The sequence below is a fragment of the Bufo gargarizans genome, chromosome 5 (genome assembly GCF_014858855.1).
Source record: "Bufo gargarizans isolate SCDJY-AF-19 chromosome 5, ASM1485885v1, whole genome shotgun sequence".
NCBI lineage: Eukaryota > Metazoa > Chordata > Amphibia > Anura > Bufonidae > Bufo > Bufo gargarizans.
The window spans coordinates 481,613,954-481,639,954 of NC_058084.1; the positions used below are offsets into that span (position 1 = coordinate 481,613,954).

Sequence of the window (26,001 nt, forward strand, 5' to 3'; positions counted from 1 at the left end):
CCCCATAATAGTGTCGTCCACAGATCCCCCATAATAGTGTCGTCCACAGATCCCCCATAATAGTGTCGTCCACAGATCCCCCATAATAGTGTCATCCACAGATCCCCCATAATAGTGTCATCCACAGATCCCCCATAATAGTGTCGTCCACAATTTGTTTTAATATGGCCTTTGAACATAATTTTTCAAGTAAGATCATATAAACCTGTTTTGTAATTTGGTCGTTTTTCCCGATTAATCGTAGAAATTAATCGGCAACTAATCGATTATTCAAATAATCGTTAGCTGCAGCCCTAATGTGATCCAACCCATGTGGTGAACACCATAAAAAAAAAAAAAAAAAAAAAGCCATTTATCATCACCTTACATCACAAAAAGTGTAAAACCAGACAATCAAAAGGTAATATGTGCCCCATAATAGTACCAGTCATCTAATCCTGCAAAAAATGAGACCCTACCTAAGACAATCACACAAAAAATAATAATTGCTTTCAGAAAATGAAAACGCAATAACATGTTTTTTTTTTTCAAAATGTTTTTAATTGTAATTCCAAAATATGGAAATTCATGGCATATTTTACAGGAAGGATTTAAAATTGCTTGTTCCCTGTGTGAATTCTCTGATGCTTACCAAGAGATGATTTCCGAGTAAAACATTTACCACATTCTGAACATGAATATGGCTTCTCTCCTTTGTGAATTCTCTGATGGCTCACAAGAGTTGATTTCAAAGTAAAACATTTACCACATTCTGAACATGAATATGGCTTCTCTCCTTTGTGAATTCTCTGATGGCTCACAAGATTTGATTTCAAAGTAAAACATTTGCCACATTCAGAACATGAATATGGCTTCTCTCCTGTGTGAATTCTCTGATGGTCCACAAGATTTGATTTCAAAGTAAAACATTTGCCACATTCTGAACATGAATATGGCTTCTCTCCTGTGTGAATTCTCTGATGTCTCTCAAGAGATAATTTCTTAGTAAAACATTTCCCACATACTGAACATGAATATGGTTTCTCCCCTGTGTGAATTTTCCGATGGCCCTCAAGAATTGATAACGTAGTAAAACATTTGCCACATTCTGAACATGAATATGGTTTCTCTCCTGTGTGAATTCTCTGATGGTTCTTAAGACTTGATTTCAGAGTAAAACATTTCCCACATTCTGAACATGAATATGGTTTCTCCCCTGTGTGAATTCTCTGATGGCAATCAAGTGATGATTTCTGAGAAAAAAAATTCCCACATTCTGAACATAAATATCTCTCCTCTCCTGTGTGAATTCTCTGATGTCTCCCAAGTGATGATTTCCGACTTGAATATCTCTTCTCCCCTGTGTGAATTCTCTGATGTCTCTCAAGTGATGATTTCCAACTGAAACATTTCACACATTCTGAACATGAAAACGGCTTCTCTCCTGTGTGAATTCTGTGATGGTTTTCAAGACTTGATTTGTTAGTAAAACACGCTCTGGCACGCTCTTCATCTGTATCTGATATGACACATGGATCATCTGAATTATAATATGTAGATATGAGATGTTTCTCCAAGCGCCCAGTACAGTCATCTACCAAGAACAAAACATTTTTTAAATTATTTTTAATTAATATAATCTTTTACAAATTGAAGGCAGCTATCAAAATTTGTGAGAACAGGGACACTTGCGCTACCTTCAGGTATTTCTCTGAGGCTGATCTATTCACCTAGTTTGCCGCTGCCTGGTATTAGGGGTGAGCTATCAAAATTCATAACTGACAAGAGGGCTGTCCAATTGTGTCATGTGACCCCACACCTAAAAGCAGAATGACCCTAAGTACATAGAAGGGTCAGGCAAGAAGAACAGAGCTGTCACAACAGGCAAGAGCCAGGCAATCATATGCACAGGTTTCTCACATCCTGGAGATCAATCATCTAATACAGGGAGGCTCAATCCGCGGCCCTCCAGCTGTTGCAAGGCTACAACTCGCAGTATGCCCTAATAGCTGTAGGCTGTTCAGGCATGCTGGGAGTTGTAGTTTTGCAATAGTTAAAGGACCGCAAGTTGGGCATCTGTGATCTAACAGAATACTGCAAAAAATATTCTTTGCCCGGCGTCAGGAGGAGGAGGAGACGCTGCCCCCGTCCATGAACAACATACAAGAATTTATGGCAATGTTACAGCAGAAGGAATAAGAAGGGGCCAAGTCCATAACCAATACCGATGCTGTGATGTGGGACCAGTTTGTGTTATATCTCAGAAATCAACCTTGGCAAAGGAACCGGTGCGAGAAACTCAAAATTACATTGCCTTAAGGGAGGACACAGGTTCATCAAGTTTAATCTATTTTGATCAACTCAAGTGAGAACCTGAACGGAATATACACTAGGGTTGTTGCGGGTATCGAAATTTCGATACCCAATCGATACTTTTGCCCCGGTATCGATACTTCTGCGCAGTCTAGTATCTCTTAACATGAGTGTGCTGCTGTCGGCGCTCATGTTCCCTCAGCAGCACAGGGGAGAAGGAAGCAGTCTCTCACTTCCCCCCTGTGCTGCTGCCACCAATGGGGAGAGAGGGGCGGAGGAGGGGCGGGCGCACTGCACCACCAATGATGTGCTTTTCATGGGTCCGGCTACACAGAGCGGCGCCCAGGGATGTCCTAGCACTTACTGTTATTCCTGGGCGCCGCTCCATTCGCCCGCAGTGCCCCATTACCGTCTCCTGCTCCACATGCTAATTACTATCGGAGCAATGGACAGGAGACATCAGCTTCTCTAGTGGGTGCTCCTTCTCCCTGGCTGTAGCGCTGTCCAATCGCAGCGCAGGGAGAAGGAACGCCCACTAGAGAAGCTGATGTCTCCTCCCCATTGCTCCGATAGTAATTAGCATATGAAGCAGGACTGCAGGAGACGGTAATGGGGCACAGGCACACAGCGGGCGAATGGAGCGGCGCCCAGGAATAATAGTAAGTGCTGGGACATCCCTGGGCGCCGCTCTGTGTAGCCGGCTGCAGGTATCTTCATTGGTGGCGCCCCCCCCCCCCCCCCCAACACCCCAGTATAATAAACATTGGTGGCGCAGTGCCAATGAGGGTTAAAAAAAATAATAATAATTAACTCGCCTTCTCCAATTGATCGCGTAGCTGCCGGTCTCCTGTTCTTTCTCCAGGACCTGTGGTAATGTCACTGAGCTCATCACATGGTCAATTACCATGGTGATGAATCATGTGATGGACCATGTGATGAGCGCAGTGACGTCACCACGGGTCCTTTCCCTCACAGATGAAGACAGAAGAGAAGCCGGGCTGCGCGAACAAGTGGATTAAGGTGAGGTAACTTATTATTATAATTTTTTAACCCCTCCAGCCCTATTTTACTATGCATTCTGTATTAAGAATGCTATTATTTTCCCTTATAACCATGTTATAAGGGGAAATAATTACATCTATACAACACCGAACCCAAACCTGAACTTCAGTGAAGAAGTTCGGGTCTGGGTACCACAGTCAGTTTTTTATCACACGCATGCAAAACACATTGCATGCACCCGCGCGATAAAAACTGAACGGAACGCAATCGCAGTCAAAACTGCCGCAACGCACCCGCGACGCATCCAGAGCCAAAACGTGACGCCCTTCTGAAAGAGGCCTAAGGTTACTTTCACATTTGCAGCAGTGTGATCTGGATGTGACTGAAAGCATTTGTGAGACGCATTCGGATGCGGCTCCGTCTCACAAATGCATTTAAAGAACGGATCCGTCTCTCCGCTTGTCATGCGGACAGACGGATCCATCTTGTATCTTTTTACACATTTTTACCGGTCTGCGCGGACGGATCCGGCATTCCGGTAATTTGAATGCCGGATCCGGCACTAATACATTCCTATGGGGAAAAATGCCGGATCCTGCATTCCGGCAAGTCTTCCGTTTTTTTTCGCAGGAGATAAAACCGTAGCATGCTACGGTTTTCTCTTTTGCCTGATCAGTCAAAATGACTGAATTGAAGACGTCCTGATGCATCCTGAACGGATCGCTCTCCATTCAGTATGCATGGGGATATGCCTGATCAGTTCTTTTCCGGTATAGAGCCCCTGTGACGGAACTCAATGCCGGAAAAGAAAAACGCTAGTGTGAAAGTACCCTAAAATATTAAGTTTAAATCCCCCCTTTCCCAATTTTACATATAAAATATATAAACAATAAATAAATAAAAATATTATTACATAGCGCTGCATCCGAAAAGGCCAGATTATTCAAAAATATCTCCTATGTGGTGAGCGTCGTAACAGAAATAAATAAATAAATAAAAACCATGCAATTCGCAATTTTTTAGTCACTTTGTCACCCCCAAAAAAATAGGATAGGACGGTTCTATCATGGGCCGAACGTTTCATAAAATGCGAAATGCATGCAGCTTTTTTTGGTGGTTTTTTTTTTCCGCATGGTATTGAGTATCGCAATACTTTTTATGGTGACGAAAGCAAATCAAAATTTTGGTATCAAAACAACCCTACGCCGATCTGATTGGCGTAGCGTTGTCACGATACCAAAATTTTGATTCGGTTTCGATTTGGCGACTAAAAATTTAATTTGGCTCCTACATTTTTCAGTTCAGGAGCCAATGGCTACTAGGTATTTATTTTAGTCTGGAGCACTGCCCCCTTTCCTAATTTTACAAATAAAATATATAAACAATAAATAAATAAACATCGCCACGTCCGAAAAGTCCAAACTATTAAAAGATTTAAAAAAATCGGCGCAATTCGCCATTTTTTTTAAATGCGGAATGCACGTGGCTTTTTTGTTTTATTTTTTTCACCTGGTATCGAGTATCGCAATACGTTTTTTATGGTATTGAAACCGAATCAAAATTTTGGTATCGCAACACCTCTACTATACACCAGAAATAACCTTAGGAAAGAAGAAGCCAACTGAAAAATGTAATAACTGACTCTAGCATTATAACAATAAGTCATTGTGTGCAACAGAGGTGTCAGGAGAGCCAGGAAACCTACCCCCTATTAGAGGTATGGCAGCCCAATTTTTCAGATGAAGCCAGAAGGTACCCGCGGCCTGTATGGACGACACCTGTTGACACCTTGCACATTCGTAATTTGGACACCAGAATCCAGTGCAGTCCAGAGTGTATGTGACATGAGTCCTGTGAAATGCTGCACAGAGGGACACCAGGACACGTCCAGGAGATTCATGGAAGAGACCTGTCACCATGATATTACTGAGCAAGTCCTGGAGAGTCACAGCGCAGACCTGAGGGAGTCGTTACCACCTTGGTGTAATGGGCTAGGATCAGCGGGAACACTCCTATGGCTTCCTCTTCTCCTGTCTACTAGTATGTTTGGGGCAGTTTCTATGTATTATACCGTAGCTGATCTCTTGCTCAGCCGACCTCTCTTCTGTAGCTCACCTTGTTTGGAGAGGAGCTCCTGACTGGTTAGCCTCGCTGTAAATATTCCTAGTTTCTGCAGGGGCTGCTGGTTATAGTGTACGCTCTGTGCTTTTCAGTCCAGTAATCCTTTTATTTTCTAGTATCTCTCCTAGGTTTCCTCATCGGTGTAGTTTTGTTCTTATGATCAGTCCAGTCTTTACCTCTGATTCTTGTAGTCTGTGTGTGGTTGGGGGAGGGGATGTTCCATGTTTCAGTCTGTCCTGCCTTGATTCTAGTTCAGCTCTGCTCACTTTGGGTTGGGTCTTAGTGTCCTCCTGTTGTCTGTTTAAGGGTCAGTTTTACAGATTAGGAATTTTCATAGGAACATCTTAAGGGACAGTGATGTCTGGTATTAGGGTCAGCATGTAAGGACAGATCTAGGGAAGGTTTCAGGGAAAGCTCCAGTCAGGGCCACTTATTGTCTGTTCAATCAACCGTTCACCATATAACCCCCATCATCCGTCTGTTCCATTGTCTGATTACCATACCCATCTTGGTCCAGTCATCTACTGATGAGTTCCTATCTACTGGCTTTCTTCTTACCTGTTTGTGTTGGGATATGCGCTTTGTATTATTCTGGGACAGTTCGGCTGTTACACAGTTTAATCCTAATGTAAGTACTGGGGGTATCTGAGTACTGAGGGGCACTGTAAGTACCTGAGGAAGGCGCCTGCTATAGGGGAAGTCCAGTTCAGGGTCATTACAGTTACAAACTCATCTCTGTTTCATTTAGTGGTCACTACTCACCTGGGCTCTTATCTGTAGGAATGTCCTCCTTGTATTCCTCATCGCCCCTCACATCTGTCTCTGTAGGAATCTCCTCCTCGTATTCCTCATCGCCCCTCACATCTGTCTCTGTAGGGATCTCCTCCTCGTATTCCTCATCGCCCCTCACATCTGTCTCTGTAGGGATCTCCTCCTTGTATTCCTCATCGCCCCTCACATCTGTCTCTGTAGGGATCTCCTCCTTGTATTCCTCATCACCCCTCACATCTGTCTCTGTAGGGATCTCCTCCTTATATTCCTCATCGCCCCTCACATCTGTCTCTGTAGGGATCTCCTCCTTGTATTCCTCATCGCCCCTCACATCTGTCTCTGTAGGAATCTCCTCCTTGTATTCCTCATCGCCCCTCACATCTGTCTCTGTAGGGATCTCCTCCTTGTATCCCTCATCGCCCCTCACATCTGTCTCTGTAGGGATCTCCTCCTTGTATTCCTCATCGCCCCTCACATCTGTCTCTGTAGGGATCTCCTCCTTGTATTCCTCATCGCCCCTCACATTTGTCTCTGTAGCATTAATATTGTTCAGATCTTCATTCTGATTCAAAATGTGTAAAACAAATATTGTGAATTACAGGACAGTCGGACAAGTTGAGTGGAATGTTTTAGATGCCTACAAAAGATCATTAAAAGAGATATCCATCTTTAAACTTGTGTAATAGACCCCTTCAGAGAGGCGGACCCCCGGTGGAGTTCATACTTACTTGGTCCGTGCCTCTGTGTTCTGGCTTCATTGCTCCACTGTCGACTCTGCAGGTGCTGTGTCTGTGGAAATCAACACACTGTTGACAGAGGGCCGGGGGGAGTATGGTGGAGATAGTTGGGAGCTTGGGCGCAACTGCTGCAGCAAAGAACTGGCAGCAGCGGTGACCTGTGACCAATGTGGCACATGACTGAGTGACGTACTGCATGGGTGGCAGGTGCTCCCCTGCCCTGTCAACTGGATGTTGATTCTCAGAGACCCGGGATCTGCAGAGGTGCCCATGTATCGATGGAGCTGGAACCCACCAGCAGGGATCAGGTAAGTATGAAGGGGTCTGTTAAATAATTACACTGGATAACCTCTGTAAAGGGATTATCCCACAAATTAAGAAGTAGGAATTCTACCAGCGACTGGTTTCTCTGGAGTCCGACATGACAGCACCACATGGAGATTGCCCTTCTAGTCTTCTTCAGGGACAGGAACACAGAGAGGTTACAAGGCTCCTCTCACCATCTCCCTCCAGTGTTTTCTGAAATACTACACCAGGATGGATGCAACTAAATATGTATTTACTCATTACCAATGTAATACAAACCATGGGAAGGAGTAAGGCTGGGGTCATGGCAGACAATTACTGGACTCATTTCTACTTTTCAGTACATCCTCCATAACATCACCACATGGAGCGATACCAGATAAGCATGTGGTTGGGGGGAGAAGAGAGTCTGGGTCAAATCTCTCATTGGATTGTAGTCTTCAGCCACCTCGCCAAGGTGGTCTTTGAGACCTTCTTCTCCTTGTCCCTTCCTGAGAACTGTATGAACAGATTTGGATCTTATCTCCAGGATCTCAATGCTCCAGGTTCACGTGGGCCTTTGGGCGATCAAGTCTCAGTGGGCCCCGTTACACAGTGATCGCTCTCTGAGTACAGATAATGTAGTAGATGTCACCTGCAGTCCTATGTAACACCACAGATGACACTAGTGCTGATAATGTGGTAGTGTTACCTACGTTCTTAGTGTGCCTCCCTGTGTCTCTCCTACAGACTCCATGCTGGCGCTGCCTCCTCTTCCATCTTCTTATTCCCCCGCACAGAACGCCCTGATGCAGCTGCGTCAAGGCATAGGAGCACTGTGGGCATGGTGATAGACAGGGAGAGAAGGACACAGGGAGAGACACACGGACAGACAGACACACAGCTAGGCCTCACCACATTCCAGCCAGGCCCCTGTCCCTACAGGAACACAGCTCTCTGTACCTCCCCCACAGGTCACATGGGAGGATGACATCAGGAAGGTCCTTTAGCCCAGTAGGAAACTCAATCTACCCTGTTCTGAGTCCTGCGGCCGCCCACAACAGCAGTGCACATGGCGAAAATTGTCGCATTGCTGGGGTAAGGTGCCTTAGAATTCAGAACAGGCAGTTTAATAAAGACCAGGACACAGCTGCAGGAGTGAGGGGGCACAGTGGCCCTCCCAGGAGCAGTGGGCCCCAGCACTTGATCGTTTGACATTTAAGATGTGGAATAACCGTTGTGAGGGGATGCATTGAAAAGATGGAAAAACAACATTGCTTACAGGCAATTGTTTTTCTCGATACCCATGACGGCACCCCATGCGACCAGGGACCTTCCATCCGGGACAGGAAACCTGAGAAGATAAAAGGTTCACACCCCCACCAAGCACCAGTGATAGTAATAAACAGTACTCCGGGGGTGAATACACATAAGAAAGCGAGAGAGATCCAATACGTACATTATATATCTCTTCTAAACTCAAGAGAGATTCTCTCAGAAACTTATAAAGAAATAGCAGGCTACTCCACATATAACCTATTAAGGTAACTATAACGCCTATAAAGTTAATTTTGTTTTATGATACTCCCTTTCTAAATCATTAGAGGGATTTGAGCAAAAGGATGGAAGGACAACATCCTGACTTCTGTGGGAGTCCGTAACCACCTTTGGCTGGAAGGACGGGAGAGGCCTAATAATAACTTTGTCGTCTAAGATCTGGGTATAAGGAGGAAAAGCCGAGAAGGCTTGAATCTCTGAAATCCTCCTAGCTGAAGTAATGGCCAGTAAAAAGGACATCTTAAAGGAGAGCATATCTATGGGGATGTCTGACGGGCTCAAAAGGTTTTTGTGACAGAGCCGTCAAGACCGTGTTTAGGTCCCAAGGAGGGGACAAAGGTCTTATCGAAGGGCGGATCCTGGAGGCTTTCTGACAGAAACCTTTTAACCCAAGGATGAAGGGCCAGCTGCATATCAAAAAAGTAACTTAAAGCTGCCACATGTGCTCTCAGGGTGGAAGCCCTAAGCCCCTTATCCAGGCCAGCTTGTAAAAAGTCTAGGACCCTAGAGACATTTGGAGGAGAGAAGGGGTCAGGAATGATCCCTAAAAAGGAGAAGACCTCCCAGATCTTATTATATTTCCTAGCTGTAGTAGCTTTTCTACTTCCCAGAATGGTGGTCACTACTGATTGGGACAGACCCCGACCTAACCAAATCCCCCTCTCAGTCTTCACACTGCCAGGTGCAAGATTTTTGGATTGGGATGCAGGATCGGGCCTTGATACAATAGGGGGGGGGGGGGCCCTATCGCCAGGTCTAGGAGGCAGGAGTACCAGGACCTTTTCGGTCATACTGGGGCAACTAGGGTAATTGTCGCTTTCTCCCTCTGGACTTTCTTCAGGACCTGCGGAATTAGGGAAAAAGGAGGGAAGGCGTAACCCTCCTCCTGAGACCAGTTCTGTGCCAATCCGTCTAAAGCTGTTGGATCGTCCAAACGATTTAGGGAGAAGAATCTTTCCACTTTCCTGTTCTTCCTGGAGGCAAATAGGTCGACCGCGGGGAGGCCGAATTTTTGCATTAACTGGGAGAAAACTTCTGGGTTTAGGCACCAGTCTCCCTGTTTTAGCTGGGTGCGACTCAGAAAAAACTATGTTCTCCTTCCCCTTTATGTGGACTGCTGACAGGGATAGATGTTTCTGTTCTGCTAGCTGAAAAATCTGGTGACAGAGTGTTGCCAGAGAAGGTACTCTTGTTCCGCCTTGATGGTTGATGTATGCCACTGTTGTCAAATTGCTTTTAGCTCTTTGAAGTTCGAGGTGGCTCTTCTGGTATTCAAATCCCACCTCCCTTACCAACCTTTGTTCTTCGAGTGAGACCCCCATCCCCACCGGCTGGCATCCGTCGTTCTTATTATCGGATCCCGAAAAGACCATGGTACCCCTGCTGAGAGATTCTCTGCCACAGTCCACCAAAAAAGAGAGACACTCTCGCCTCTGCGGATATATGGAAAGGTCGGTCTAACGACTGTTTGCAGCCGTCCCATTGGTGCAGGATGCATGACTGTAGCTTCCTTGTGTGGGCCTGCGCATATAGGACCGCCGGAAAAGTTGTCAGGTGGCCCAGTACTGCCATTGCCTTTCTGAATGAGCAGAGGTAGGACCTGAAAAGATCCCAAATATGCTCCCTGATGGAGATTATCTTGGCGGACGGGAGGAAGGTCTACTCTACTCGGGAGTCTAAAAGGATGCCTAAAAATACACAAGTCTGAGATGGTGTCAGGCAAGACTTTTTCCAATTTATTTTCCAGCCCAGGCTCTTTAACAGGGCGCAGAAAACCCCGATGTTTTGAATCAATCCTTCTTTGGTCTGGGAAATAAACAGAAAGTCGTCTAAATATGGCAGCAACGGAACCCCTGACAATCTTATGAAAGAGGCCACCTCCGCAATCACCTTTCTGAAGATTCTGGGGTCTTGTGAAACCCCAAAGGGTAGGGCTCTGTATTGCAGGTGTAGACATTCTCCCTGAACCCAGACTGCTGTCCTCAAATATTTTTGGGAGGACACATGAATTGGCACATGGTAGTATGCGTCCTCTAAGTCCAGCGTCGCCATCCAGCAATTTCTTGATAGGAGATCTATGGCTGATCTTATGGTCTCCATGCAAAACTTCTTGTAACTGAGAAATCTGTTTAATTTCTTCAGGTTCAGGATTACCCGGAAGGAGCCATTGGTTTTTTTTACAAAAAAAAAAAGGGGGGGAGTAAACCCCCCCAGAAAACAACCCAGGGCTGAGATCTGTACCTTTAGGCTACTGGATCTAATGCCATTATCATATCCCTTCTGAAGAAAATCCAAAGATTTTATTTAATTAAGGCTACTTTCACATTAGTGGCCGCCTTCTCCGGCAGGCTGTTCCAGCGAGTGAACATAAAACTACATCTTGTAGTTTTATTCCGGCCGCCTCTCAGCATGTTTGCCCGGAGAAGGCTGCCGCTAATGTGAAATGGGACTCTGCTGTAAGGTAGATATTACTCTGACAGTCCCTGAATTTTCAGGATTTCCCTCTCAGGATTCAAGCTTTCAGGATTTCTGCATCTGGACCTTTCGATACAGAAGAGGGCCCTGGAGAAGAACAATATTTTATCTTAGATGAAGAGGTTCTGGGTCTTCCAGAAATTAATACTTCAGGATCGGGAACCAGCTGTGCTTTGGACAGAATTAAGTAATTTGAATGACACTGGTTGCTTTTGACCATATATTCTTCAGGACGGCCGGGATAAAAGGACAAGGAGGAAATGAGCATGCTAGGCCCATATTCTATTCCTGAGCACCTCTTTTTGCTGGTATCCATAAGGACTTACATTCCAAAGAATCCCTCATTACAGGTTTTCTGGGAAAGTCCACGAAAGTAAAGCCCGTCTTCTCACTCTGGGAAGAAGAATTGTTTGGTTGAGGCCGTAAGAATCAATTCCCGGAGAGAACAGATGTGAAACTGGCTCCAAAGAACTGTGGAGATGCAGAAGGTCATTAACCCCAAGATGTCCATAGCTTGCTTTAATAAGCAGTGGCTCTTTCTCCAGAAGACTGATATTTTTCCCCTGTATCATCTCAAGTTTGAGAATTGGCAGAAATGAGTGTTGGTCAAAAAATCTTCCTGGTGTCTGGAGAGAAATCTGATTTCTTGATGTTCACGATTCAACAATTCTGCAAAATCCACAATTTATAGGTAGTCTGGAGAATTGGAGTGGATTCTGCCATTAAAAGAAAATTGTCCAAACTATGATGAGATCTCTTTCTCTGAGGAAGGCCAGGATCTCTACTACCAGGTTATTGAAAAGTCACTGGGCAGACAGTGCCCACAGAGAGGGCTCTGAGTGCCGCATCTGGCACCCGCGCCATAGGTTTGCCACCACTGATCTAGGCTGTTCTGACTTAGCTTTTAGGAAATGTTGGGCGCAGTGGTTATGTTAGTGCAGGTACCGTAATCTTCGTTTGCAGGGATGTCCTGATTGGAAAACCTGGACTACAGACTGGAACCGTATTGTCTTTAGTGACAATTCTAGGTCCTCTTTGGGCTCCAGTATGGAGGTCTCCTGGTGAGCGCTTCAATCCTTTGCTATGGAGAGACATACTGCCCTAACTGCTGGTGTGATGATCGTGGGAGCCATCGCATACGACAGTCGGTGACCCCTAGTAGTGGTCCGAGGGGCACTAACAGCTCAGGGATATGTGCAGGACATCCTGCCGCCACGTGTTCTTCTCAGCACTTTTCAGCTGGAAATGCTCTCCTGCGCACAGCGAGGCTTCTCCAGGAAGGTCTCCTCCTGTTTTATTGCCTATAAAGTATTTATGGGAACATCTGAAATCCGAGCTTCAGCAACCTATGAGTGTGCAGGATCTACAGGAGCATCTGTAACATCTGTGGGCAAATGTACCCTAGGATACCATAGCAAACATGCTAGAGGCCGCGTCTCATCTTGCGTCCGGGCTAGAGGCCGCGTCTCATCTTGCGTCCGGGCTAGAGGCCGCGTCTCATCTTGCGTCCGGGCTAGAGGCCCCATCTCATCTTGTGTGCGGGCTAGAGGCCGCGTCTCATCTTGCGTCCGGGCTAGAGGCCGCGTCTCATCTTGCGTCCGGGCTAGAGGCCGCGTCTCATCTTGCGTCCGGGCTAGAGGCCGCGTCTCATCTTGCGTCCGGGCTAGAGGCCGCGTCTCATCTTGCGTCCGGGCTAGAGGCCGCGTCTCATCTTGCGTCCGGGCTAGAGGCCGCGTCTCATCTTGCGTCCGGGCTAGAGGCCGCGTCTCATCTTGCGTCCGGGCTAGAGGCCGCGTCTCATCTTGTAAAAAGTGTAATGGAATAAATGTCTCTAGATGGGGAATAAATACATCAAAGGCCCATTTCACTCCTCCAAAAATCGAAATCCAGTATAAAACGTCTCAAGAATGGAAACACAGCAATATCAGTGTGGAGGAAGTCTCAATATCGAGTGTACAGCAATATAGCAGCTATAAATGATGATTACCAGCGAATAGGTCTAGTCACAGCCCAGTGTGGATAAACGATTCAGGGCGGCCTCACTGAGGCTCTTACCGCTCTGTTGATGCTGCAGAGTCTGTTCAGTGCAATGGCATAAAAGCCGACTCACGTGTGTATTTGGGCACTGGTTGATTCTTACCATTTATGTTCTCATAAAGCTCCTCTTCTATTCCTCCAGGGACTCGATCCTCCAAGAGAGTCTGTTGTACGGATGTGAGTCGTGAACCTGGGGACTCAAGCCTTCAGACGCTCCACACTGCCTGCCAGGACCTTCTGAGAGCTCAAATAGGGAAGCAACATACCCGACATCAAACCCTTCAGCAGGACATGACCACCCCATATAGCTCATTTGAGAAGGTCTAGAAAAGGTCTGGGAAGGGCTAGGGGACCCCTACCATGGAAGGTACTTGCCAGTCTAGACATGGGCTGGGAGGAGAGGAAACCCCCATACAACCCTAACAAAGATCCTACAATTTGATAGAACAGGAAAATTCCACTCAGGAATCCTCTCTGCACCTGTCCCCTGTAGAGACAGGAAGAGCACTGGAGGCTGGAGCGGCCTATTGACTTCTCTGTGTTCTAGTCCCTATAGAAGATCAGAAGTACGACCTACATATGGTGCTGTCATGAAGAACGTCCTGGTAGAAGTTATCTGGAGTAGTGCATACAACACTTGAAGTACAGAAATGCAAAAACCGCTGCTCTCCAGTATAATATTCATCCTTTTTAGCTTCTTTACTCCCTCCTCTGCAGCTCTGGTCTCTTCATTCTCTGTGAGTGGGCAGCAGCTCATCCCATGTGACCATCAAGCACCTGCATCTCCCAGGAGTGCGCTGCAGCCAGCTCTTCCTAAGCCCCCCCTCCCCCCTGTGTAGAGATACAGCTATATACCTCCATGAATATACAAGTAGGGATGAATGAAAGGAGTCTGCACTGCTTCTCCACGAGATGACTGCACCGGCACCGACAGGAGGAGGGAGCAGAGAAGATACTGAGCATGTGTCCATCCCTGAATGCAGGAGAAGGTGGACCAGAAACCTAGTCACAGAAGAAGCAGCAGGGGGCGCTACCAGAAGGGAAATGTACTGTACATAAAAATACAACCAATAATATTACTGCATGTACATAGTAATAAACCTTCCTCAGAAATGCCCCATTCACTGCACTGTGACACTTGTTATGTAATAACCCCTTTATTATCATGACAACCACAAATGACCCGACAACAGTCGTCGTCTGAGCCTAATGGCTGCAGGTCTCCCAGAGGCTGGACCTAGATATTAGATGGCGGCTCACAGCCAATAACCTTGCACACATGCATCCTCAGCACGGCCGGACATGCTGCAGGTGGCTTCCGTGGAGGAGATCGGCTTCTACCAGACGCGTCCGGACTCGTTCCTCTCAGGGACAGAAACCTATTAGTTCCTTATTCCCACCAGTGGTCTCCATAGCCAGAGACTTGTAGGAAGAAGCAGAGAACATGGAGCGTCTGTGGTCGGCTGTAATCCCGCCATCTCCAGCTCATTACACCAGTATAAACCTAGAATACTACTGGATAAAATAAGGCGTCCTGCTACAGAGGAGAAGACATCTCTATTACCTGACCATCCTGTGGAAGGAGAGGACGCGGACATCTCTCTGGTGTTGTCGTCTGACTGGATCTCTCTGCAGGAGACACAGAGACTGGACTCAGACTTTACAGACAGAGAATTCCAGGACATTTGTATTTAGTCCTGTCTGTTACCTGGAGATGTGAGGGGCTGGTCCTCCTCCATCTTGACCTCCTTGTGTAGACCCTTGTGTCCTTCTAAATACTCCCACTCCTCCATGGAGAAATAGACAGCGACATCCTGACACCTTATAGGAACCTGACAACACAATGACACCGTCATCACACAGACCCCTCCAGTGCTGTGACTGTATAATGTCCCAGCATTCCCGGCGGTGTCACCTCTCCAGTCAGCAGCTCCATCATCTTGTGGACGACTTCCAGGATCTTCTCATTGTTCTTCTCATGTATCAGATTACTAGACGTCTTCTTCACCGTGGAGTAATCCTGTTCATTGAAGACATAATAATAAATGTCACCATGTACATTCCAGAGTCCATCACTTCTACAGCCATGTCCACCTGCAATTACCATGGATAATGGTGTAATGTGACATCATCAGAACCTCTCACCTCTCCAGTCACATCCCCTGTAATTACCATAGATAACGGTGTAATGTGACATCATCAGAACCTCTCACCTCTCCAGTCACATCCCCTGTAATTACCATAGATAACGGTGTAATGTGACATCATCAGAACCTCTCACCTCTCCAGTCACATCCCCTGTAATTACCATAGATAACGGTGTAATGTGACATCATCAGAACCTCTCACCTCTCCAGTCACATCCCCTGTAATTACCATAGATAACGATGTAATGTGACATCATCAGAACCTCTCACCTCTCCAGTCACATCCCCTGTAATTACCATAGATAATGGTGTAATGTGACATCATCAGAACCTCTCACCTCTCCAGTCACATCCCCTGTAATTACCATAGATAACGGTGTAATGTGACATCATCAGAACCTCTCACCTCTCCAGTCACATCCCCTGTAATTACCATAGATAACGATGTAATGTGACATCATCAGAACCTCTCACCTCTCCGGTCACATCCCCTGTAATTACCATAGATAATGGTGTAATGTGACATCATCAGAACCTCTCACCTCTCCGGTCACATCCCCTGTAATTACCATAGATAACGATGTAATGTGACATCATCAGAACCTCTCACCTCTCCGGTCACATCCCCTGTAATTACCATAGATAACGATGTAATGTGACATCATCAGAACCTCTCACCTCTCCAGTCACATCCCCTGTAATTACCATAGATAATGGTGTAATGTGACATCATCAGAAACTCTCTCCTCTCCAGTCACATCCCCTGTAATTACCATAGATAATGGTGTAATGTGACATCATCAGAACCTCTCACCTCTCCGGTCACATCCCCTGTAATTACCATAGATAATGGTGTAATGTGACATCATCAGAACCTCTCACCTCTCCAGTCACATCCCCTGTAATTACCATAGATAACGGTGTAATGTGACATCATCAGAACCTCTCACCTCTCCAGTCACATCCCCTGTAATTACCATAGATAATGGTGTAATGTGACATCATCAGAACCTCTCACCTCTCCAGTAAGCAGGAGGAGTATCTCCAGGGTAAGATCTAATATCCTCTCCGCCATCTTGTCCCCGTCTCCATCCATTATCTGGTACTGATGATGTCATCGGACAATCCTATATCACAGGAACCTGAATGGAAGAAGAGGAGTCAATGTAGAATCCGCATGAAATCCCATAGAAATGCTTATAATGACCGGAGATGATGAGGGACATTTGGGAGAAATCAGAGGAGATGAGGTCTTCTCTCTATTGTCTGGACTGAGGACTGGAAGATCTCGTCAGGGCAGTTCCTCCATGTTTGAGGTGACAGCAGTGTAAAGCATGGTGCACCCTGACACTGGCCGCAGTGGTGATACCAGTAATGTAAACCATCATGGCCACAGTGGTCATGTGACACTTATACTGGTATCACTGCTGGGATACATCCTCATAACATGGACGTCTATGGGAGATGACGACCACTGCTGGAGACACTGGTGGACGCCTCCCAGGTCCCTCTCCGGCAGAGACTTCAGTGTCCCCGACGTCAGGAGAGCAGCGCATGCGCAGGATGTCAGTGCGGCCTGTGACTGACAGAATACACTGCACTACTGAAGCGTCAACTGCCCCAATACACTGCACCACTGAAGCGTCAACTGCCACAATACACTGCACTACTGAAGCATCGACTGCCACAATACACTGCACTACTGAAGCGTCAACTGCCACAATACACTGCACTACTGAAGCGTCAACTGCCCCAATACACTGCACTACTGAAGCGTCAACTGCCACAATACACTGCACTACTGAAGCGTCAACTGCCCCAATACACTGCACTACTGAAGCGTCAACTGCCCCAATACACTGCACCACTGAAGAATCAACTGCCACAATACACTGCACTACTGAAGCGTCAACTGCCACAATACACTGCACTACTGAAGCGTCAACGGCCCCAATACACTGCACTACTGAAGCGTCAACTGCCACAATACACTGCACTACTGAAGCGTCAACTGCCACAATACACTGCACCACTGAAGCGTCAACTGCCACAATACACTGCACCACTGAAGCGTCAACTGCCACAATACACTGCACCACTGAAGCGTCAACTGCCACAATACACTGCACCACTGAAGCGTCAACTGCCACAATACACTGCACCACTGAAGCGTCAACTGCCACAATACACTGCACCACTGAAGCGTCAACTGCCACAATACACTGCACTACTGAAGCGTCAACTGCCACAATACACTGCACCACTGAAGCGTCAACTGCCACAATACACTGCACCACTGAAGCGTCAACTGCCACAATACACTGCACCACTGAAGCGTCAACTGCCACAATACACTGCACCACTGAAGCGTCAACTGCCACAATACACTGCACTACTGAAGCGTCAACTGCCACAATACACTGCACCACTGAAGCGTCAACTGCCACAATACACTGCACCACTGAAGCGTCAACTACCCCAAAACACTGCACCACTGAAGCGTCAACTGCCCCAATACACTGCACTACTGAAGCGTCAACTGCCCCAATACACTGCACCACTGAAGCGTCAACTGCCACAATACACTGCACCACTGAAGCGTCAACTGCCACAATACACTGCACTACTGAAGCGTCAACTGCCCCAATACACTGCACTACTGAAGCGTCAACTGCCACAATACACTGCACTACTGAAGCGTCAACTACCCCAAAACACTGCACTACTTAAGCGTCAACTGCCACAATACACTGCACCACTGAAGCGTCAACTGCCACAATACACTGCACTACTGAAGCGTCAACTGCCACAATACACTGCACCACTGAAGCGTCAACTGCCCCAATACACTGCACGACTGAAGCGTCAACTGCCACAATACACTGCACCACTGAAGCGTCAACTGCGACAGACATCATACACTGCACTACTGAAGCACCAGCTGTGACAGACATCATACACTGCACTACTGAAGCACCAGCTGAGACAGACATCACACACTGCACTACTGCCTGCGGCCCCCGGCTCCCCGGTACCTGCTCCTCATGCCGGGGCTCTCCCTCCCGCTGTCCGGACATCAGAGCCTCTTTACAGGACGTTTCCAGCAGAACTTCCTCTTTCCCTCAGGTTCCTGGAGTTTTCCTCTCCCAGCATGCTTTGCGGTGTGACGTCACAGGGCTGGCCCCGCCCGGAACACTGGTCAATCAGCACTAGCCCCGCCCCCTACACCTCCGGCGGCCATGTTAGTACACCCAGACATGGCTTCTGGGTGTACTAACATGGCCGCCGGAGTTGTAGGGGCGGGGCTAGTGCTGACTGACCAGTGTGCCGGGCGGGGCCAGCCCTGTGACGTCACACCGCAAAGCATGCTGGGAGAGGAAACCTCCAGGAACCTGAGGGAAAGAGGAAGTTCTGCTGGAAACGTCCTGTAAAGAGGCTCTGATGTCCGGACAGCGGGAGGGAGAGCCCCGGCATGAGGAGCAGGTACCGGGGAGCCGGGGGCCGCAGGCAGTAGTGCAGTGTATGATGTCTGTCACAGCTGGTGCTTCAGTAGTGCAGTGTGTGATGTCTGTCACAGCGGATGCTTCAGTAGTGCAGTGTGTGATGTCTGTCACAGCTGGTGCTTCAGTAGTGCAGTGTGTGATGTCTGTCACAGCGGATGCTTCAGTAGTGCAGTGTGTGATGTCTGTCACAGCTGGTGCTTCAGTAGTGCAGTGTGTGATGTCTGTCACAGCTGGTGCTTCAGTAGTGCAGTGTATGATGTCTGTCACAGCTGGTGCTTCAGTAGTGCAGTGTATGATGCCTGTCACAGCTGGTGCTTCAGTAGTGCAGTGTATGATGCCTGTCACAGCTGGTGCTTCAGTAGTGCAGTGTGTGATGTCTGTCACAGCTGGTGCTTCAGTAGTGCAGTGTGTGATGTCTGTCGCAGCTGGTGCTTCAGTAGTGCAGTGTGTGATGTCTGTCGCAGCTGGTGCTTCAGTAGTGCAGTGTGTGATGTCTGTCGCAGCTGGTGCTTCAGTAGTGCAGTGTGTGATGTCTGTCACAGCTGGTGCTTCAGTAGTGCAGTGTATGATGTCTGTCACAGCTGGTGCTTCAGTAGTGCAGTGTGTGATGTCTGTCGCAGCTGGTGCTTCAGTAGTGCAGTGTATGATGTCTGTCGCAGCTGGTGCTTCAGTAGTGCAGTGTATGATGTCTGTCGCAGCTGGTGCTTCAGTAGTGCAGTGTATGATATCTGTCACAGCTGGTGCTTCAGTAGTGCAGTGTATGATGTCTGTCACAGCTGGTGCTTCAGTAGTGCTGTGTATTGTGGCATTTGACGCTTCAGTAGTGCAGTGTATTTTGGCAGTTGATGCTTCAGTAGTGCAGTGTATTTTGGCAGTTGATGCTTCAGTAGTGCAGTGTATTTTGGCAGTTGATGCTTCAGTAGTGCAGTGTATTTTGGCAGTTGATGCTTCAGTAGTGCAGTGTATTTTGGCAGTTGATGCTTCAGTAGTGCAGTGTATTCTGGCAGTTGACGCTTCAGTGGTGCAGTGTATTCTGGCAGTTGACGCTTCAGTGGTGCAGTGTATTCTGGCAGTTGACGCTTCAGTGGTGCAGTGTATTCTGGCAGTTGACGCTTCAGTGGTGCAGTGTATTCTGGCAGTTGACGCCTCAGTGGTGCAGTGTATTGTGGCAGTTGACGCTTCAGTGGTGCAGTGTATTGTGGCAGTTGACGCTTCAGTGGTGCAGTGTATTGGGGCAGTTGACGCTTCAGTAGTCCAGTGTATTGGGGCAGTTGACGCTTCAGTAGTGCAGTGTATTGGGGCAGTTGACGCTTCAGTAGTGCAGTGTATTGGGGCAGTTGATGCTTCAGTAGTGCAGTGTATTGTGGCAGTCGACGCTTCAGTAGTGCAGTGTATTCTGTCAGTCACAGGCCGTACTGACATCCTGCGCATGCGCTGCTCTCCTGACGTCGGGGACACTGAAGTCTCTGCCGGAGAGGGACCTGGGAGGCGTCCACCAGTGTCTCCAGCAGTGGTCGTCATCTCCCATAGACGTCCATGTTATGAGGATGTATCCCAGCAGTGATACCAGTATAAGTGTCACATGACCACTGTGGCCATGATGGTTTACATTACTGGTATCACCACTGCGGCCAGTGTCAGGGTGCACCATGCTTTACACTGCTGTCACCTCAAACATGGAGGAACTGCCCTGACGAGCTCTTCCAGTCCTCAGTCCAGACAATAGAGAGAAGACCTCATCTCCTCTGATTTCTCCCAAATGTCCCTCATCATCTCCGGTCATTATAAGCATTTCTATGGGATTTCATGCGGATTCTACATTGACTCCTCTTCTTCCATTCAGGTTCCTGTGATATAGGATTGTCCGATGACATCATCAATACCAGATAATGGACGAAGACGGGGACAAGATGGCGGAGAGGATATTAGACCTTACCCTGGAGATCCTCCTCCTGCTTACTGGAGAGGTGAGAGGTTCTGATGATGTCACATTACACCGTTATCTATGGTAATTACAGGGGATGTGACTGGAGAGGAGAGAGGTTCTGATGATGTCACATTACACCATTATCTATGGTAATTACAGGGGATGTGACTGGAGAGGTGAGAGGTTCTGATGATGTCACATTACACCGTTATCTATGGTAATTACAGGGGATGTGACTGGAGAGGTGAGAGGTTCTGATGATGTCACATTACACCGTTATCTATGGTAATTACAGGGGATGTGACTGGAGAGGTGAGAGGTTCTGATGATGTCGCATTACACCATTATCTATGGTAATTACAGGGATGTGACCGGAGAGGTGAGAGGTTCTGATGATGTCACATTACACCGTTATCTATGGTAATTACAGGTGATGTGACCGGAGAGGTGAGAGGTTCTGATGATGTCACATTACACCATTATCTATGGTAATTACAGGGGATGTGACCGGAGAGGTGAGAGGTTCTGATGATGTCACATTACACCGTTATCTATGGTAATTACAGGGATGTGACTGGAGAGGTGAGAGGTTCTGATGATGTCACATTACACCGTTATCTATGGTAATTAAAGGGGATGTGACTGGAGAGGTGAGAGGTTCTGATGATGTCACATTACACCATTATCTATGGTAATTACAGGGGATGTGACTGGAGAGGTGAGAGGTTCTGATGATGTCACATTACACCGTTATCTATGGTAATTAAAGGGGATGTGACTGGAGAGGTGAGAGGTTCTGATGATGTCACATTACACCATTATCTATGGTAATTACAGGGGATGTGACTGGAGAGGTGAGAAGTTCTGATGATGTCACATTACACCATTATCTATGGTAATTACAGGGGATGTGACTGGAGAGGTGAGAGGTTCTGATGATGTCACATTACATCATTATCTATGGTAATTACAGGGATGTGACTGGAGAGGTGAGAGGTTCTGATGATGTCACATTACACCATTATCTATGGTAATTACAGGGGATGTGACTGGAGAGGTGAGAGGTTCTGATGATGTCACATTACACCATTATCTATGGTAATTACAGGGGATGTGACTGGAGAGGTGAGAGGTTCTGATGATGTCACATTACACCATTATCTATGGTAATTACAGGTGGACATGGCTGTAGAAGTGATGGACTCTGGAATGTACATGGTGACATTTATTATTATGTCTTCAATGAACAGGATTACTCCACGGTGAAGAAGACGTCTAGTAATCTGATACATGAGAAGAACAATGAGAAGATCCTAGAAGTCGTCCACAAGATGATGGAGCTGCTGACTGGAGAGGTGACACCGCCGGGAATGCTGGGACATTATACAGTCACAGGACTGGAGGGGTCTGGGTGATGACGGTGTCATTGTGTTGTCAGGTTCCTATAAGGTGTCAGGATGTCGCTGTCTATTTCTCCATGGAGGAGTGGGAGTATTTAGAAGGACACAAGGGTCTACACAAGGAGGTCAAGATGGAGGAGGACCAGCCCCTCACATCTCCAGGTAACGGACAGGACTAAATACAAATGTCCTGGAATTCTCTGTCTGTAAAGTCTGAGTCCAGTCTCTGTGTCTCCTGCAGAGAGATCCAGTCAGAGGACAACACCAGAGAGATGTCCGCGTCCTCTCCTTCCACAGGATGGTCAGGTAATGGAGATGTCTCCTCCTCTGTAGGAGGACGTCTTGTTTTATCCAGTAGTATTCTAGGTTTATACTGGTGTAATGAGCTGGAGATGGCGGGATTACAGCCGACCACAGACGCTCCATGTTCTCTGCTTCTTCCTACAAGTCTCTGGCTATGGAGACCACTGGTGGGAATAAGGAACCAATAGGTTTATGTCTCCGAGAGGAACGAGTCCGGACGCGTCAGGTAGAAGCCGATCTCCTCCACGGAAACCACCTGCAGCATGTCCGGCCGTGCTGAGGATGCATGTGTACAAGGTTATTGGCTGTGAGCCGCCATCTAATATCTAGGTCCAGCCTCTGGGAGACCTGCAGCCATTAGGCTCAGACGACGACTGTTGTCGGGTCATTTGTGGTTGTCATGATAATAAAGGGGGGGGGCTTAGGAAGAGCTGGCTGCAGTGCACTCTTGGGAGATGCAGGTGCTTGATGGTCACATGGGATGAGCTGCTGCCCACCCACAGAGAATGAAGAGACCAGAGCTGCAGAGGAGGGAGTAAAGAAGCTAAAAAGGATGAATATTATACTGGAGAGCAGCGGTTTTTGCATTTCTGTATTTCCAGTGTTGTATGCACTACTCCAGATAACTTCTACCAGGACGTTCTCCGTGACAGCACCATATGTAGGTTGTCCTTATGGTCTTCTGTAGGGACTAGAACACAGAGAAGTCAATAGGCCGCTCCAGCCTCCAGTGCTCTTCCTGTCTCTATAGAGGAAAGGTGCAGAGAGGATTCCTGAGTGTAAATTTCCTGTTCTATCAAATTGTAGGATCTTTGTTAGGGTTGTATGGGGGTTTCCTCTCCTTCCAGCTTATGTCTAGACTGGCAAGTACCTTCCATGGTAGGGGTCCCCTAACCCATCCCAGACCCTTTCTAGACCTTCTCAAATGTGCTGTATGGGATGGCCATGTCCTGCTGAAGGGTTTGATGTCGGGTATGTTGCTTCCCTATTTGAGCTCTCAGAAGGTCCTGGCAGGCAGTGTGGAGCGTCTGAAGGCTTGAGTCCCCAGGTTCAGGACTCACATCCGTCCAACAGACTCTCCTGGAGGATCGAGTCCCTGGAGGAAAAGGAGAGAAGCTTTATGAGAACATGAGTGGTAAGAATCAACCAGTGCCCAAATACACACGTGAGTCGGCTTTTATGCCATTGCACTGAACAGACACTGCAGCATCAACAGAGCGGTAAGAGCCTCAGTGAGGCCGCCCTGAATCGCTTATCCACACTGGGCTGTGACTAGACCTATTCGCTGGTAATCATCATTTATAGCTGCTATATTGCTGTACACTCAATACCGAGACTTCCTCCACACTGATATTGCTGTGTTTCCATTCTTGAGACGTTTTATACTGGATTTCGATTTTTGGAGGAGTGAAATGGGCCTTTGATGTATTTATTCCCCATCTAGAGACATTTATTCCATTACACTTTCCCTGATCAGTGGCTTTATTTTATTTTATTTATGTATGTATGTATGTATGTATTGGGTATATGCATTTACTCATATTTTATCTTGATCCTTTTATGGTCTACTATTGCATTGGAATAAATTACTGTCAAATTTTTACAAGACGAGATGCGGCCTCTAGCCCGGACACAAGATGAGACGCGGCCTCTAGCCCGGACACAAGACGAGACGCGGCCTCTAGCCCGGACACAAGACGAGACGCGGCCTCTAGCCCGCACGCAAGACGAGATGCGGCCTCTAGCCCGCACGCAAGACGAGATGCGGCCTCTAGCCCGCACGCAAGACGAGATGCGGCCTCTAGCCCGCACGCAAGACGAGATGCGGCCTCTAGCCCGCACGCAAGACGAGATGCGGCCTCTAGCCCGCACGCAAGACGAGATGCGGCCTCTAGCCCGCACGCAAGACGAGATGCGGCCTCTAGCCCGCACGCAAGACGAGATGCGGCCTCTAGCATGTTTGGTATGGTATCCTAGGGTACATTTGCCCACAGATGTTACAGATGACCCTGTAGATCCTGCACACTCATAGGTTGCTGAAGCTCGGATTTCAGATGTTCCCATAAATACTTTATAGGCAATAAAATAGGAGGAGACCTTCCTGGAGAAGCCTCGCTGTGCGCAGGAGAGCATATCCAGCTGAAAAGTGCTGAGAAGAACACAAGTGGCGGCAGGATGTCCGCTACTAGGGGTCACCGACTGTCATATGCGATGGCTCCCAGATCATCACACCAGCAGTTAGGGCAGTATGTCGCTCCATAGCAAAGGATTGAAGGGCTCACCAGGAGACCTCCATACTGGATCCCAAAGAGGGCCTAGAATTGTCACTAAAGACGATACGGTTCCAGTCTGTAGTAGTCCAGGTTTCCCAATCAGGACATCCCTGCAAACGAAGATTACGGTACCTGCACTAACATAACCACTGCGCCCAACATTTCCTAAAAGCTAAGGGTACTTTCACACTTGCGTTGTTTGATTCCGGCAGGCAGTTCCGTTGCCTGAACTGACTGCCTGATCAGGCAAACTGTATGCAAACGGATGTCATTTTTTCTGACTGATCAGGCATTTTTCAGACTGATCAGGATCCTGATCAGTCAGAAAAATGCCTGATCAGTCAGAAAAATGCATTGCAATACCGGATCCGTTTTTCCGGTGTCATCAGGCAAAACGGATCAGTTTTTTTTTTTTTTTTCATTTTTAAAGGTCTGCGCATGCGCAGACCGGAAGGACGGATCCGGCATTCCGGTATTTTGAATGCCGGATCCGGCACTAATACATTCCTATGGAAAAAAATGCCGGATCCGGCATTCAGGCAAGTCTTCAGTTTTTTTCGCCGGAGATAAAACCGTAGCATGCTGCGGTTTTCTCTTTTGCCTGATCAGTCAAAACGACTGAACTGAAGACATCCTGATGCAAACTGAACGGATTACTCTCCATTCAGAATGCATGGGGATATGCCTGATCAGTTATTTTCCGGTATAGAGCCCCTGTGACGGAACTCTATGCCGGAAAAGAAAAACGCAAGTGTGAAAGTACCCTTAGTCTGAACAGCCTAGATCAGTGGTGGCGAACCTATGGCGCGGGTGCCAGGGGCAGCACTCGGAGCCCTCTCTGTGGGCATCCTCTGCCCAGTGACTTTTCAAAAACCTGGTAGTAGAGATCCTGGCCTTCCTCAGAGAAAGAGATCTCATCATAGTTTGGACAATTTTCTTTTAATGGCAGAATCCACTCCAATTCTCCAGACTACCTATAAATTGTGGATTTTGCAGAATTGTTGAATCGTGAAGATCAAGAAATCAGATTTCTCTCCAGACACCAGGAAGATTTTATGACCAACACTCATTTCTGCCAATTCTCAAACTTGAGATGATACAGGGGAAAAATATCAGTCTTCTGGAGAAAGAGCCACTGCTTATTAAAGGAGGCTATGAACATCTTGGGGTT

General features: G+C 47.3%; 3 protein-coding genes across 3 annotated transcripts in view; 1 reads left to right on the top strand and 2 right to left on the bottom strand.

Annotated features, from left to right (window-relative positions):
* LOC122939172 (gastrula zinc finger protein XlCGF26.1-like) overlaps positions 1 to 26,001 on the bottom strand; it is a 1,061,774-nt gene that overhangs the window by 539,778 nt on the left and 495,995 nt on the right. The window lies entirely within an intron of this gene.
* Positions 558 to 15,103, bottom strand: LOC122939178 (gastrula zinc finger protein XlCGF17.1-like). Its single transcript, XM_044295200.1, has 3 exons — positions 14,986 to 15,103; positions 14,842 to 14,906; positions 558 to 1,573 (listed from the first exon to the last, which is right to left on the bottom strand). Exons 2-3 carry the CDS (start codon positions 14,873 to 14,875, stop codon positions 591 to 593), a joined length of 1,017 nt encoding a protein of 338 aa, XP_044151135.1. The 5' UTR covers positions 14,876 to 14,906; positions 14,986 to 15,103; the 3' UTR covers positions 558 to 590.
* The window catches only part of LOC122938190 (zinc finger protein 850-like), a 76,251-nt gene continuing 69,044 nt past the window's right edge, over positions 18,795 to 26,001 (top strand). The window contains exons 1-2 of the mRNA XM_044293554.1: positions 18,795 to 18,907; positions 22,496 to 22,560. Of these exons, the coding sequence (XP_044149489.1) occupies positions 18,897 to 18,907; positions 22,496 to 22,560 (76 nt within the window). The 5' untranslated portion in view covers positions 18,795 to 18,896. The remainder of the gene's footprint in view (positions 18,908 to 22,495; positions 22,561 to 26,001) is intronic.